Source organism: Scyliorhinus torazame, chromosome 11 (genome assembly GCF_047496885.1).
Source record: "Scyliorhinus torazame isolate Kashiwa2021f chromosome 11, sScyTor2.1, whole genome shotgun sequence".
Taxonomy (NCBI): domain Eukaryota; kingdom Metazoa; phylum Chordata; class Chondrichthyes; order Carcharhiniformes; family Scyliorhinidae; genus Scyliorhinus; species Scyliorhinus torazame.
Window position 1 is genome coordinate 110,756,630 of NC_092717.1, and position 17,402 is coordinate 110,774,031.

General features: G+C 45.3%; 1 protein-coding gene across 2 annotated transcripts in view; it reads right to left on the minus strand.

The window, feature by feature from the left end:
- prex2 (phosphatidylinositol-3,4,5-trisphosphate-dependent Rac exchange factor 2) overlaps nt 1–17,402 on the minus strand; it is an 825,781-nt gene that overhangs the window by 330,744 nt on the left and 477,635 nt on the right. For both annotated transcript variants that reach the window (XM_072467618.1, XM_072467617.1), the window contains exon 25: nt 8,950–9,157. In XM_072467618.1, the coding sequence (XP_072323719.1) occupies nt 8,950–9,157 (208 nt within the window). The remainder of the gene's footprint in view (nt 1–8,949; nt 9,158–17,402) is intronic.

The following is a 17,402-nucleotide window of genomic DNA, read 5'->3' on the forward strand; positions in this document are numbered from 1 at the left end:
AGGACCTGCAGAGGCAAAGCCAAAGCAGCAGACACTGACTAGGAGTTTCAAACCAGAGGATGCTGTGTACGTCCAAAACTTCAAGATAGTGTCCGTTGGGCTCCAGGGACAGTGGTATGACATACCGGACCAGTTCCGTACCAGGTGAAGACACGCAAGCGAACAGTGCGGAATTGATCATCTCAGGAACAGGAGGCCAAGCCCCATCAGAAGAACCGTCTTCCAGCCACATCACCCCGGCACATGGAGGCCTGGGGGCCTCACCCCCTGTGGGCCTCGACACAGAGAAGCGAGAGGTGGTGGATTCAGACTCTATAGATAGGAGATTCTGTGGTCGCGAGCGAGACTCCCGGAAGGTATGTTGCCTCCCGGGTGCCAGGGCCAGGGATGTCTCGGATCGTGTCTTCAGGATCCTTAAGGGGGAGGGGGAGCAGCCAGAAGTCGTGGTGCACATTGGTACCAACGACATAGGTAGGAAAAGGGGTGTGGAGGTAATAAACAAGTTTAGGGAGTTAGGCTGGAAGTTGAAAGCCAGGACAGACAGAGTTGTCATCTCTGGTTTGTTGCCGGTGCCACGTGATAGCGAGGCTAGGAATAGGGAGAGAGTGCAGTTGAACACGTGGCTGCAGGAATGGTGTAGGAGGGAGGGCTTCAGGTATTTGGATAATTGGAGCGCATTCTGGGGAAGGTGGGACCTGTACAAGCAGGACGGGTTGCATCTGAACCAGAGGGGCACCAATATCCTGGGAGGGAGGTTTGCTAGTACTCTTCGGGAGGGTTTAAACTAATTTGGCAGGGGAATGGGAACCGGATTTGTAGTCCAGCAACTAAGGTAGCCGATATTCAGGACGCCAAAGCATGTAATGAGGCAGTGGGGAAGGGAACACTGACAAAGGAGAGTATTTGCAGGCACGGAGATGGGTTGAAGTGTGTATACTTCAACGCAAGAAGCATCAGGAATAAGGTGGGTGAACTTAAGGCATGGATCGGTACTTGGGACTACGATGTGGTGGCCATCACGGAAACTTGGATAGAAGAGGGGCAGAAATGGTTGTTGGAGGTCCCTGGGTATAGATGTTTCAATAAGATTAGGGAGGGTGGTAAAAGAGGTGGGGGGGTGGCATTATTAATTAGAGATAGTATAACAGCTGCAGAAAGGCAGTTCGAGGAGTATCACCCTATTGAGGTAGTATGGGTTGAAGTCAGAAATAGGAAAGGAGCAGTCACCTTGTTAGGAGTTTTCTATAGGCCCCCCAATAGTAGCAGAGATGTGGAGGAACAGATTGGGAAACAGATTTTGGAAAGGTGCAGAAGTCATAGGGTAGTAGTCATGGGCGACTTTAACTTCCCAAATATTGAGTGGAAACTCTTTAGATCAAATAGTTTGGATGGGGTGGTGTTTGTGCAGTGTGTCCAGGAAGCTTTTCTAACACAGTATGTAGATTGTCCAACCAGAGGAGGGGCAATATTAGATTTAGTACTGGGTAATGAACCAGGGCAAGTGATAGATTTGTTAGTGGGGGAGCATTTTGGAGATAGTGACCACAATTCTGTGACTTTCACTTTAGTAATGGAGAGGGATAGGTACGTGCAACAGGGCAAGGTTTACAATTGGGGGAAGGGTAAATACGATGTTGTCAGACAAGAATTGAAGTGCATAAGTTGGGAACATAGGCTGGCAGGGAAGGACACAAGTGAAATGTGGAACTTGTTCAAGGAACAGGTGCTACGTGTCCTTGATATGTATGTCCCTGTCAGGCAGGGAAGAGATGGTCGAGTGAGGGAACCATGGTTGACAAGAGAGGTTGAATGTCTTGTTAAGAGGAAAAAGGAGACTTATGTAAGGCTGAGGAAACAAGGTTCAGACAGGGCATTGGAGGGATACAAGATAGCCAGGAGGGAACTGAAGAAAGGGATTAGGAGAGCTAAGAGAGGGCATGAACAATCTTTGGCGGGTAGGATCAAGGAAAACCCCAAGGCCTTTTACACATATGTGAGAAATATGAGAATGACTAGAGCGAGGGTAGGTCCGATCAAGGACAGTAGCGGGAGATTGTGTATTGAGTCTGAAGAGATAGGAGAGGTCTTGAATGAGTACTTTTCTTCTGTATTTACAAATGAGAGGGGCGATGTTGTTGGAGAGGACAGTGTGAAACAGATTGGTAAGCTCGAGGAAATACTTGTTAGGAAGGAAGATGTGTTGGGCATTTTGAAAAACTTGAGGATAGACAAGAGCCCCGGGCCTGACGGGATATATCCAAGGATTCTATGGGAAGCAAGAGATGAAATTGCAGAGCCGTTGGCAATTATCTTTTCGTCCTCACTGTCAACAGGGGTGGTACCAGGGGATTGGAGAGTGGCGAATGTCGTGCCCCTGTTCAAAAAAGGAACTAGGGATAACCCTGGGAATTACAGGCCAGTTAGTCTTACTTCGGTGGTAGGCAAAGTAATGGAAAGGGTACTGAAGGATAGGATTTCTGAGCATCTGGAAAGACACTGCTTGATTAGGGATAGTCAGCACGGATTTGTGAGGGGTAGGTCTTGCCTTACAAATCTTATTGAATTCTTTGAGGAGGTGACCAAGCATGTGGATGAAGGTAAAGCAGTGGATGTAGTGTACATGGATTTTAGTAAGGCATTTGATAAAGTTCCCCATGGTCGGCTTCTGCACAAAGTAAGGAGGCATGGGATAGTGGGAAATTTGGCCAGTTGGATAACGAACTGGCTAACCGATAGAAGTCAGAGAGTGGTGGTGGATGGCAAATATTCAGCCTGGATCCCAGTTACCAGTGGTGTACCGCAGGGATCAGTTCTGGGTCCTCTGCTGTTTGTGATTTTCATTAATGACTTGGATGAGGGAGTTGAAGGGTGGGTCAGTAAATTTGCAGACGATACGAAGATTGGTGGAGTTGTGGATAGTAAGGAGGGCTGTTGTCGGCTGCAAAGAGACATAGATAGGATGCAGAGCTGGGCTGAGAAGTGGCAGATGGAGTTTAACCCTGAAAAGTGTGAGGTTGTCCATTTTGGAAGGACAAATATGAATGCGGAATACAGGGTTAACGGTAGAGTTCTTGGCATTGTGGAGGAGCAGAGAGACCTTGGGGTCTATGTTCATACATCTTTGAAAGTTGCCACTCAAGTGGATAGAGCTGTGAAGAAGGCCTATGGTGTGCTCGCGTTCATTAACAGAGGGATTGAGTTTAAGAGCCGTGAGGTGATGATGCAGCTGTACAGGACTTTGGTAAGGCCACATTTGGAGTACTGTGTACAGTTCTGGTCGCCTCATTTTAGGAAGGATGTGGAAGCTCTGGAAAAGGTGCAAAAAAGATTTACCAGGATGTTGCCTGGAATGGAGAGTAGGTCTTACGAGGAAAGGTTGAGGGTGCTAGGCCTTTTCTCATTAGAGCGGAGAAGGATGAGGGGCGACCTGATAGAGGTTTATAAGATGATCAGGGGAATAGATAGAGTAGACAGTCAGAGACTTTTTCCCCAGGTGGAACACACCATTACAAGGGGACATAAATTTAAGGTGAAAGGTGGAAGATATAGGAGGGATATCAGAGGTAGGTTCTTTACCCAGAGAGTAGTGGGGGCATGGAATGCACTGCCTGTGGAAGTAGTTGAGTCGGAAACATTAGGGACCTTCAAGCAGCTGTTGGATAGGTACATGGATTACGGGAAAATGATATAGTGTAGATTTATTTGTTCTTAAGGGCAGCACGGTAGCATTGTGGATAGCACAATTGCTTCACAGATCCATGGTCCCAGGTTCGATTCCGGCTTGGGTCATTGTCTGTGCGGAGTCTGCACATCCTCCCCGTGTCTGCGTGGGTTTCCTCCGGGTGCTCCGGTTTCCTCCCACAGTCCAAAGATGTGCGGGTTAGGTGAATTGGCCAATGATAAATTGCCCTTAATGTCCAAATTGCCCTTGGTGTTGGGTGGAGGTGTTGAGTTTGGGTAGGGTGCTCTTTCCAAGAGCTGGTGCAGACTCGGGGGGCCGAATGGCCTCCTTCTGCACTGTAAATTCAATGATAATCTATGATTAATCTAGGACAAAGGTTCGGCACAACATCGTGGGCCGAAGGGCCTGTTCTGTGCTGTATTTTCTATGTTCTATGTTCTATGTTCAGATGGAGATCCAGACATCCAAGGCTTCCGGTGACGACCTTGCCAGGGATCAATTTCTAGAGGTACCTCCCAGATGATCATTCTGGAAACTATGTTCCCCCACATGCTATACACCCCCCCCCCCCCACCGACTCAGCCCCGTAGTCACAGGGAGTGCAGCCGTAGCAAAACAGAAGCCCTTCTTCAGAGGGACATATGGACTTCGGGGAGGGAGGGTTGGATGTTATAATCCCCAAGAGGATGACCCGGTTTATCTCCCCATGAGCCTCATGGAGTACGAGCTCCTCCTCTGAGGTGCAAAGGCCCATCAGTGGACGAGTTAATTCAGTACCATAAAAGCCGACCCAGGTAGGAGCCCAGCTGCAGAGGAGTTCTACTGTTGCTTGTAAATACGTCCTAGAAAAGAAACCTTGTTTTTGACCCCCCCGTTCCGGACTTCGCCATGACTATTTAAATCACCGCCTGAAGGTCAAGCACCATTCTGGCTTGGAAACATATTGCTGTTCTTTCGTCATCACTGGATCAAAATCCTGAAACTCCCTATCTAATAGCCAAACAGATATACCTACACCACACCGACTGCAAGGCTAACCTTCAACATCCTCAAGGGAAACTGGAATAGACTATAAATATGGGCATTACCAGCGATACCTATGTCCCATGAACAAATATTTTAAAAATATACCAAGGGGATGGTAGTTCATTAGATTGGATATGCCTTGCTTTTTGTGGACAGAATACACCTTGGCAATTTACCACACGGTTGGGGAGATGCCTCGTTGTAATTGCACCAAAACAGTTGGTTAGGTGCAGTCAGAAAACTGCATGTTGCAGTGACCTCCATATTTTTTAAACCATTCCTAGGGCATCAAATTCTATTAAATACGTAATGTTGTTTTATAGATGTCGCTCGAGGTCAACATTTAATGCTTGTCCCTCTCCCTCTGTCACTGGAGCTCCCTCGGTCACTGGCGGGTCGGGTACAGGCAGTTAAAATGAATGTGCTGCCGCGATTCCTGTTTATTTTTCAATGCCTGCCGATTTTCCTGCAAAAGGCATTGTTTAGAGAGATTGAAGGGATGATTACCTTGTTCATATGGGGAGGGAAGGTGGCCAGAATTAAAAAGGTGCTACTGCAGAGAGGAAGGCAGGCAAGGGGTTTGGGTCTTCCGAACCTGATGTATTATTACTGGGCGGCAAATGTGGAGAAGGTACGGAGCTGGGTCAGAGACGTTGACACCTAATGGGTCAGAATGGAGGAGAGTTTGGGTACGGGGTTGAGATTGAAGGCGCTAGTGACAGCGACGCTACCTGGGAGATACTCAGGGAGTCCGGTAGTAATAGCTTCGTTGAGAATTTGGAGGCAGTTTTGACAGCACTTCGGGTTGGGGGCAGGGTCAAGGGAAATGCCGATTCGGGGGAACCATAGATTTGAGCCAGGGAAGTGCGATGGAAATTTTCCAAGATGGGAGGAGAAAGGAATTAGGACATGAAAAGTTTTATTTCTTGGGGGTCGTTTTGCGGGATTGAAGGAGCTGGGAGCGAAGTATGGGCTGGAGCAGGGGGAAATATTTAGATACATGCAGCTTCGAGGCTTTGCCAGAAAGGAGATAGATCTTCCCAGTAGAGCCGGCTTCCACATTGCTGGAGGAGGTGCTGGCGACAGGGGGACTGGAGAAGGGGGTAGTATCGGCGGTTAATGGGGCTATTTTGGAGGAGGAGAAGGCGCCACTAGAAGGGATCAAGGCAAAGTGAGAGGAAGAGTTGGGAGAGGATATGGAGGAGGGGTTCTGGTGCAAGGTGCTCCGGAGGATGAACGCCTCTATCTCGTGTGAGAGGTTGGGGCTGATACAGCTGTAGGTGGTGTATAGAGTGCACCTTACAAGGGCGAGGATGAGCCGACTCTTTGAGGGGGTAGAAGATGTATGTGAACATTGCGGGAGGGGCCCCGCAAACCACGTTCATATGTTTTGGTCCGGTCCAAAGCTGGAGGATTACTGGAAGGAGGTGTTTAGGGTAATCTCTAAAGTGTTGCACGTGAAACTGGACCCGGGTCCTCGGGAGGCCATATTCGTGGTGTCGGACCAACCGGGGTTGGAAACGGGCGCAGAAGCAGATGTTGTAGCCTTCGCCTCGTTGATCGTCCGAAGGCGGATCCTGATCGGGTGGGTATCAACCTCTCCACCCTGTGCCCCGGCATGGCAGGAGGACCTGCTGGAATTCTTGATGCTTGAAAAGGTCAAATTTGAACTGAGGGGAAGGATGGAGGGATTCTACAATCCATGGGCGTTATTCATTATGCACTTTTGAGAATTGGATCACATCGAGCATTAGGGGGGTTTGGGGCTAGGGAGATTGGGGGGAGGGGTGCTGTGTGTATTAAGGGTGACTATGGGTGATTCCTGATTCCTCTTTGTCATTTGTTTATGTTAACATGAGGGCTAATGTTTGGGTGTTTGGTGGGAGGATGGGATCGTTGTTTTTGATATGGGGATTGACATTACATTCGTTACTGATTACTGTTTATTATTGGATGTAAATTTGGGAGAAAATGTGAAAAAGGAGAATAAAAAAAATTTAAAAAAAAAACATTTAATGCTTGTCCCAAATTATTCTTGAGAAGGTGCTAGTGAGCAGTCTTCATGAACTGCCGCAATCCATTTGGTGAATATACACCACAGTGCCATTAGGAAAGGAGTTCAGGATTTTGACCCAGTGGCAATTAAGTAATATATTTCCTTGTCATGATGGTCTGTGACTTGGACGAGAACTTGTAGGTGGTGGTACTCCCATAAACTGAGTGACTTGCTAGGCCATTTCAAAGGATAGTTAAGAGTCAATCACATTGTGTTGATCTGGAGTCAAATATGAACAGCTGAGCTGGAGATAGCAGGTGTCTTTCTCAAAGGGCATTAGTGATCCAGAGGAGATTTTACAACAACTCGTTAATTTTATTATCAGCATTGCCGATACCACTTTTTAATTCCAGATTTATTTAATTGACACTGAATTTAAATTCTCCAGGAATTCAAACTTATATTTTCAAATCATTAATCTATGCCTCTGGATTGCTAATATAAGATACTGACAGACCTCGTGAGCATTTACTGTTTGAATTTAGATTTATGACATCCGCACTATATTTTGCTTCTAGATTACTAGTCCAAATGCATCTCTAATTTCAACTAAATACATAATTATTTTTGAAGGTAATTTCATTTAATATCAATTTTCTTTTTTACTACCCTATTCCAGTCAATACTAACAACATGATTTTTCCATAGAACCTACATTTCAGCTAAAATCTATGAAATCATTAGGCCACTCAAAGTTATGAATATAATTTCCACTGATAGGTTTATTAGTTAGCTGCACCAATGAATATTTCCAATTGTTATGTCCATTGTGAACTGGAAAGGTCTCTCCAAAAGGGCATATTTAACAAGGAAATATTCCAGGTGGGCACTCTTTTCTAGTCAGGACAGATATTACTCACACAACCACTTCAGAACAGTTATCTCATAATATGCTCCAACATTAATCATTATGCATTTAGCAGCTCTTCACAGATCGATGCATCAATGGGTCCTTTGTGCTTCAAACCACTTTTATGAATATTGTTTCAGCTTTAAGTGCAGCCAGCAGCTACTGGCAGTTGACCATCCACTTGATCATTACCCAAACAATGCCATTAGCTGTTTTACAATGCCATTTGTGTTCCAGCAAAACCAATGTCCTTGCTTCTTTGAGTTCATTATTCCCTATATATTCAATAAATTGCTAGGGATCTCAAAGTTCTCACTACATGGTAAGGGGAAGATTCAGTCCCCACAAAAGCATCATAATGAATTTGCTAGCCTACCAGACAACTAAAATTTTCAACAAACTAATTTTATGCCACATAGAACAAAGCAGCTATGTTAACAGCAGGAATGATGGTCAACATTTGGTAATACTTTTACTCTCTACACCTGCATTCTTAATTTTCAAAGAGGAACAGCACTGTGAATTAGAAATTCATTCAAGCTGAGCAACATATAATTACTTTTGAATGAATCCCCAGTGGCCCATTTTGATGACTTCAGGTTTTGATTAATATTTTGCTTTCATCCCCAAAGATTCTGGGTTTAATTCCATTCAAACACTGGCATATTTGAAGCTGCTATTTAGTATTCTTCAAAATGTTGCCTGGCTGTTGATTTTTACCTGTGAAATAGAAATGGTTTAACATCAGAACGCTCAATGCCCACTTTGAAACAGAGTTGGCTTCCCACCATTGATAAAGCTGGCAGGCCATTATGTGCTTTGCATAAGATAAGTCACAGAGATTCTGTGCTCTATGTTCACGGAGGCAAGAATGGTTATCAGGGGTGACCGGTTATCAGGCCTTTTTAATTGGTGTATGAGACATCTATTGTTGAATAAAAATGGGAGGAAGGACAATCTTGGTCACGCATTCTGAGCAACACCAGGTAGATTCACTGTAAGAAGTGTTGATAAGTTAAGTATAACGTTTACAGTAGCCAGAGGAAATTTACTTAACCAAAAGGGCGGGATTCTTTGGCCTCCCAACTGCGTATTTCTCAGCAGCGGGAGGTGGTGTGCCGTGCGCTGGAGGCGGGACTCTCTGCTCCCGAATCTCAAAGAGATTCCCCACTGAAGCCGCCCCGTGCCACCAGGATACCCACGGACGGGAGTGTGCTGCTGGCGGGATTAGAGAATCCCGCTGCCAGTGATCGGTTGGAGAATTACAGCCCATAACTTACACTTGTTAGTCCTGTATCTTGGTCAGTATTGAATAAAAATTGCTAGTGTACTCACTCATCTATCTGAGAAATATAGATTTCCAGTTCCTTTACAACTGTCTGTAGCTTATTCAGAAGTTTTTGATATGCATCTTGAGTTTCCACATCCTTTCCCCTCAGGAGGAAGTGCAGACCAGGCCCATTTTGCTGACCCAAACTATGTCCAGAGGGAGCTGCCATGGTGGTGATGCAATGATGGACGTATTCCACTGTGTCCAATTTATCTATGAAATAACAGCAATGTGAAAATTGAGTGCTAAATTATGAATTTCCTTCAAAGGGTACTGACCAGAGTATCTGACAATATTTTAATGCATGTCAATATGAAATACCTATCAAATAAGAATATGATTACAATCATTCAACAAATGACTTAGGTTTCCTCAGTCTGATGAAATAACAACATACATGTCATTGCTAGGTGACATTACAACTGAATGCCTGCAAAACTCCTAAATATATCCACTTGTCCGTAATTCTCATTCAAATTCAATAAGACTTTTTTACCAACAAATGGGGTTAGCTTCTCGCATAGGTTTTATTTGGGTGCTATGATTAAAAGACCAGAGAGATAAAAGTCATATTCTATCAAGTCTTTCACGAGAGGCCAGTCAGTAAAAGTCTATTATCACATAATAGAAGTGATTAAGCAATTTGGCTAACAGAGAGAGGAACAGCATTTATTAAGAACTTATTCTTCTTTAAACAAGCAAACACCCCTTAATTTTCTCCTGTGTCACTGATTATTTACTGACCTCCAAACATTTTCTCAAACAACAAGATCAAAAAACAAACACTGCAGAACACTGGACTTCAGATCACAAAGAGGTTTTGTCATTTATTTATGACAAATGCTTCCTTTTCCATCATGACTACGACCCAAGTACAAACAATGCAAGTGAATCTTAGCTGTGCTGCTTCATCAAGTGCCTCTTGGGATTGAGGCTTTTGAGTCCTGGGAGGACTCTTCAACAAGTTGGGTCATTATTATAGGTGATTGAAGAGACTAGTCCTGTATCCTTACACCTATATGATCAGTCATTTGAGATGGCTGGTTGGATAAGGCATATAAGTTGACATCAGTGGAAACACTCCCATTAGGTGAAAGAGTCATGCATACGAACATACAAAATAGGAGCAGAGCAAGCCTGCTCCATCATTCAATAAGACTGTGGCTGTTGTGTTTGGAATTCCACGTTCCTATCATGAAGAAAAATTCTAGGCATGTCAAGTGTGCTAAACTTTGAATCTGATTGCCCTCTAATCACCACAAAGGCAAATCTAATGATATAAATTGCATCCTGCAGATCGTTAGCGATGGCACCCAAAGCTCTCAGAAGCTGCTTCACATCACACTCTTCAGCCAATCTTGCCTGAAGGCCAGTGCTTGATGTTTTAATGTGGGATACACAGAATAGGCTGGAGGTATCTGTGTAAGAGGGAATGGATGTAGATATTCCAGGAACCACCAACCAGGACAGATGCATTGTGTTTAATCCTTCTCACGATTTGAGCCCATAGACTCAGTGCCAGAGGTTGACATCTGCAGAAACACCATTCTTCATTTTCAGATCCAACTTTCACCTCTCACTATTGAACCACCTGGTATGTTGAAATGAGAATGCAAAAAAATGTCAGGGGGAGCAGGTATAGTATAAGGGTTTCACACATATAGGGTTAATGTGAGACTGAGTACAGTATAGCCCATGCAGTCATGCAAGAGAACAGGTGACCCAAACTTCAGAGTCAATCCTGTGTTGGACAGAGTCATGAGCACAAGTAAGCATGGAAACAGCTTTTAGCTTGAACGCTTTACTCAATATAGGTGTACACAGTTCTTTTTGTGAATAAGACAGTTTTTTTTTTTAATTAAATATTTTATTGAAAATTTTTGGTCAACCAACACAGTACACTGTGCATCCTTTACACAATATTATAACAACACAAATAACAATGACCTATTTTATAAACAAAAAATGAATAAATAATAAATAACAAAAATGAAAACTAGCCCTAATTGGCAACTGCCTTGTCACAAGTAACACTCTCCAAAAATATAATTTAACAGTCCAATATATAATTATCTGTAGCAACGACCTATACATACTATACAGTATATATTAACAACCCTGAGAGTCCTTCTGGTTCCTTCCCCCCCCCCCCCCGATCCTGGGCTGCTGCTGCTGCCTTCTTTTTTCCATTCCGTCTATCTTTCTGCGAGGTATTCGACGAACGGTTGCCACCGCCTGGTGAACCCTTGAGCCGACCCCCTTAGGACGAACTTAATCCGCTCTAGCTTTATAAACCCCGCCATGTCATTTATCCAGGTCTCCACCCCCGGGGGCTTGGCTTCTTTCCACATTAGCAATATCCTGCGCCAGGCTACTAGGGACGCAAAGGCCAAAACATCGGCCTCTCTCGCCTCCTGCACTCCCGGCTCTTGTGCAACCCCAAATATAGCCAACCCCCAGCTTGGTTCGACCCGGACTCCTACTACTTTTGAAAGCACCTTTGTCACCCCCATCCAAAACCCCTGTAGTGCCGGGCATGACCAAAACATATGGGTATGATTCGCTGGGCTTCTCGAGCACCTCGCACACCTATCCTCCACCCCAAAAAATTTACTGAGCCGTGCTCCAGTCATATGCGCCCTGTGTAATACCTTAAACTGAATCAGGCTTAGCCTGGCACACGAGGACGACGAGTTTACCCTGCTTAGGGCATCTGCCCACAGCCCCTCCTCGATCTCCTCCCCCAGCTCTTCTTCCCATTTCCCTTTTAGTTCATCTACCATAGTCTCCCCTTCGTCCCTCATTTCCCTATATATATCTGACACCTTACCATCCCCCACCCATGTCTTTGAGATCACTCTGTCCTGTACCTCTTGTGTCGGGAGCTGCGGGAATTCCCTCACCTGTTGCCTCGCAAAAGCCCTCAGTTGCATATACCTGAATGCATTCCCTTGGGGCAACCCATATTTCTCGGTCAGCGCTCCCAGACTCGCGAACTTCCCATCCACAAACAGATCTTTCAGTTGCGTTATTCCTGCTCTTTGCCACATTCCATATCCCCCATCCATTCCCCCCGGGGCAAACCTATGATTGTTTCTTATCGGGGACCACCCCAAGGCTCCAGTCTTTCCCCTATGCCGTCTCCACTGTCCCCAAATCTTCAGTGTAGGCACCACCACCGGGCTTGTGGTGTAGTTCCTCGGTGAGAACGGCAATGGGGCTGTCACCATAGCCTGTAGGCTAGTCCCCCTACAGGACGCCCTCTCTAATCTCTTCCACGCCGCTCCCTCCTCCTCTCCCATCCACTTACTCACCATTGAAATATTAGCGGCCCAATAATACTCACTTAGGCTCAGTAGTGCCAGCCCCCCCCCTATCCCTGCTACGCTGTAAGAATCCCTTCCTCACTCTCGGGGTCTTCCCGGCCCACACAAAACCCATGATGCTCTTTTCAATCCTTTTAAAAAAAGCCTTCGTGATCACCACCGGGAGGCACTGAAACACAAAGAGGAATCTCGGGAGGACCACCATCTTAACCGCCTGCACCCTCCCTGCCAGTGACAGGGATACCATATCCCATCTCTTGAAATCCTCCTCCATCTGTTCCACCAACCGCGTTAAATTTAACCTATGCAATGCGCCCCAATTCTTAGCTATCTGGATCCCCAGGTAACGAAAGTCCCTTGTTTCCTTCCTCAACGGTAGGTCCTCTATTTCTCTACTCTGCTCCCCTGGATGCACCACAAACAACTCACTTTTCCCCATGTTCAATTTATACCCTGAAAAATCCCCAAACTCCCCAAGTATCCGCATTATTTCTGGCATCCCCTCCGCCGGGTCTGCCACGTATAGTAGCAAATCGTCCGCATAAAAAGATACCCGGTGTTCTTCTCCTCCCCTAAGTACTCCCCTCCACTTCTTGGAACCCCTCAACGCTATCGCCAGGGGCTCAATCGCCAGTGCAAACAATAATGGGGACAGAGGGCATCCCTGCCTTGTCCCTCTATGGAGCCGAAAATATGCAGATCCCCGTCCATTCGTGACCACGCTCGCCACTGGGGCCCTATACAACAGCTGCACCCATCTAACATACCCCTCTCCAAAACCAAATCTCCTCAACACCTCCCACAAATAATCCCACTCCACTCTATCAAATGCTTTCTCGATGAATAAGACAGTTAACCTACTTAAGACTACAAAGACTTCATTGAAACTTACTGAATGGTACCCAACACCGTATAACATGGTGGTAGCTCTTGGAAAACCCAGGAACCTTACAGAAGATCCAACAGAAATTCAAAAGTTGGAAAATTAAAAGAGCAGCATTGTGACCTGACTGAAAGCACCAAAGTGGGGCAGCAATGTAGCATAGGGGGAAGCGTGGTAGCATAGTGGTTAACACTATGGCTTCACAGCGCCAGGGTCCCAGGTTCGATTCCTGACTTGGGTCACTGTCAGTGCGGAGTCTGCACGTTCTCCCCGTGTCTGCGTGGGTTTCCTCCGGGTGCTTCTGTTTCCTCCCACAAATCCCGAAAGACGAGCTATTAGGAAATTTCTGAATTCTCCCTCAGTGTACCCGAAAAGGCGCCGGAATGTGGTGACTAGGGGCATTTCACAGAAAGTGAAATGTAAGCCTACTTGTGAAAATAAAGGTTGTTATTATTAAGTAAAGACACAAAGCTGGAATGCATGAGCGAAGCTCCATAATGGAATTAGGACAGAGGGCAGAAGAAATAAATTCCACTGTGCAGCTGAGGACTCTAGGACTGTAGAGATAGTTTGAACACCCACGGATATCAGAGTCAAAGGAATAGCAGGGACAAGCTAAAAAATAAAATTCTTGGCCAGAACTAGTTTACATAATTTTGGCCTTTTAAAAGAGCAGCCTGTTTCTAAGAGCACCAGGGCCAAGTGGACTCCCCTGCACACGTGGCACCCAGCCCGTTCAGAAAAGAGAAAATTAAGTAATTAGGAGAAAATACAACAAAATAATCAGCTTTCGACACTTTAGTGACCCTAAAGCATAGCATTGAAACAGAGAAGTCTGCAATGAGTTAGTCAAAGCAGTCACTGTTTAAAATGATTTCAAGACTCAGTGCAAGTGCCATTGTAGCCTGAAGGAATCCGACTTCCAGTCATAGGTATGATTCTGGAACCACTAAGGTATGGCACAAACAAATCTTCAAGCTGGCATATGACACCTATAACCAGCCTTTTTCTCTCTTGAGCTGAAGACTGTATAACCATGAATCTCCTCAAAATGGTAGAAGAAGTCAAGACAACCTCTGTCATAAATTATAAAGAACTGCGAGTTCCTAAAAGCGCAAACAAGAAAGAGGGGACTTCAGCTCTTAACTGTCTTCTTTCTTTGCAGGGCAAGTTCCCACTCACCACCTTCTGTTGATTAAATGTTCCCTGCTACTGTGGGCAGCACGGTAGCACAGTGGTTAGCACTGTTGCTTCACAGCACCAGGGACCAGGGTTCGATCCCTGGCTTGGGTCACTGTCTGTGCAGAGTATGCACATTCTACCCGTGTCTGCGTGGGTTTCCTCCAGGTGCTCCGGTTTCGTCCCGAAAGACATGCTGTTAGGTGAATTGCACATTCTGAATTCTCCCTCCATGTACCCGAGCAGGCGACGTAGTGTGCTGACGAGGAGATTTTCACAGTAACTTCATTGCAGTGTTAATGTAAGCCTACCTGTGACACTAATAAAGATTATTATTATTAACTCACCACATGGAATGGCACAAGATTCCGCCCTAAATATTATCCCTTCACAATAAACCTGTTTTTCCTTTTGAAATCAGATAAATTGTTTCAATAGAAACACTTAATTTGACTGTCTGTATCTTTGATTCTGCCACATAGGCAATTCTGTTTCCAGCAGTATCATTGTGTAATGAATTTGTGTAAACAAGAATTTTGGATGAACATAGAACATTACAGCGCAGTACAGGCCCTTCGGCCCTCGATGTTGCGCCGCCCTGTGAAAGCCCATCTACACTATTCCCCTATTGTCCATATGTTTATCCAATGACCATTTGAATGTCCTTAGTGTTGGTGAGTCCACTACTGTTGCAGGCAGGGCATTCCACGCCCTTACTACTCTCTGAGTAAAGAACCTACCTCTGACATCGATCCTATATCTATCTCCCCTCAATTTAAAGCTATGTCCCCTCGTGCTAGATATCACCATCCGTGGAAAAAGGCTCACTGTCCACCCTATCTAATCCTCTGATCATCTTGTATGCCTCAATTAAGTCACCTCTTAACCTTCTTCTCTCTAAATCTCCTCTGCACCCTTTCCAATGCTTCCACATCCTTCCTATAATGCGGCGACCAGAATTGCACGCAATACTCCAAATGCAGCCGCACCTGAGTTTTGTACAGCTGCAACATGACCTCATGGTCATGGCCTTATGGTCTTGTGGCTCCGAAACTCAATTCCTCTCCCAATAAAAGCTAACACATCGTACGGCTTCTTAACAACCCTCTCAACCTGGGTGGCAACTTTCAGGGATCTATGGACATGGACACTGAGATCTCTCTGCTCATCCACACTACCAAGAATCTTACCATTAGCCCAGTACTCTGTCTTCATGTTATTCCTTCCAAAATGAATCACCTCACACTTTTCTGCATTAAACTCCATTTGCCACCTCTCAGCCCAGCTCTGCAGCTTATCTATGTCCCTCTGTAACTTGTAACATCCTTCCGCACTGTCCACAACTCCACCGACTTTAGTGTCATCTGCTAATTTACTCACCCATCCTTCTACGCCCTCCTCCAGGTCATTTATAAAAAAGACAAACAGCAGTGGCTCCAAAACAGATCCTTGTGGTACACCACTAGTAACTGGACTCCAGGCTGAACATTTCCCATCAACCACCACCCTTTGTCTTCTTCCAGCTAGCCAATTTATGATCCAAACTGCTAAATCACCCTGTATCCCATGCCTCTGTATTTTCTGCAATAGCCTACCGTGGGGACCTTATCAAACGCTTTACTGAAATCCATATACACCACATCAACTGCTTTACCCTCATCCACCTGCTTGGTCACCTTCTCAAAGAACTCAATAAGGTTTGTGAGGCACGACCTACCCTTCACAAAACCGTGTTGATTATCTCTAATCAAATTATTCCTTTCCAGAAGATTATACGTCCTATCTCTTATAAACCTTTCCAAGACTTTGCCCACAACAGAAGTAAGGCTCACTGGTCTATAGTTACCGGGGTTGTCTCTACTCCCCTGCTTGAACATGCGGACAACATTTGCTATCCTCCAGTCTTCTGGCACTATTCCTGCAGACAAAGGTGACTTAAAGATCAAAGCCAAAGGCTCAGAAATCTCCTCCCTAGCTTCCCAGAGAATCCTAGGATAAATCCCATCTGGCCCAGGGGACTTATCTATTTTCACACTTTCCAGAATTGCTAACACCTCCTCCTTATGAACCTCATGCCCTTCTAGTCTAGTAGCCTGTATCTCAGTATTCTCCTCGACAACATTGTCTTTTTCCTGTGTGAATACTGATGAAAAATATTCATTTAGCACCTCTCCTATCTCCTCGGTCTCCACGCATAACGTCCCACTACTGTCCTTGACTGGCCCTACTCTTACCCCAGTCATTCTTTTATTCCTGACATATCTATAGAAAGCTTTAGGGTTATCCTTGATCCTACCTGCCAAAGACTTCTCATGTCCCCTCCTGGCTCTTCTTAGCTCTTTCTTTAGGTCCTTCCTAGTTAACTTGTAACTCTCGAGCACCCTAACTGAACCTTCACGTCTCATCTTTACATAAGCCTCCTTCTTCCTCTTGACAAGTGTTTCAACTGCTTTAGTAAACCACGGTTCCCTCCCTCGACCACTTCCTCCCTGCCTGACAGGTACATACTTATCAATGACACGCAGTAGCTGTTCCTTGAACAAGCTCCACTTTTCCATTGTGCCCATCCCCTGCAGTTTTCCTCTCCATCCGAAGCATCCTAAGACTTGCCTCATCGCATCATAATTGCCTTTCCCCCAGATATAACTCTTGCCCTGCGGTATATACCTATCCCTTTCCATCACTAAAGTAAACGTAATTGAATTGTGGTCACTATCACCAAAGTGCTCACCTACCTCCAAATCTAACACCTGTCCTGGTTCATTACCCAGTACCAAATCCAATATGGCTTCGCCTCTCGTTGGCCTATCTACAAACTGTGTCAGGAAACCCTCCTGCACACATTGGACAAAAACAGACCCATCTAAAGTACTCAAACAATCCATAACAACTAACCTGTTACTTTTGCTCCTATCCAGAATCATCTTTGCAATCCTTTCCTCTACATCTCTGGAACTTTTCGGAGGCCTATAGGAAATCCCTAACAGGGTGACCTCTCCTTTCCTTTTTCTAACCTCAGCCCATACTACCTCAGTAGATGAGTCCTCAGCAAACGTCCTTTCTGCCACCG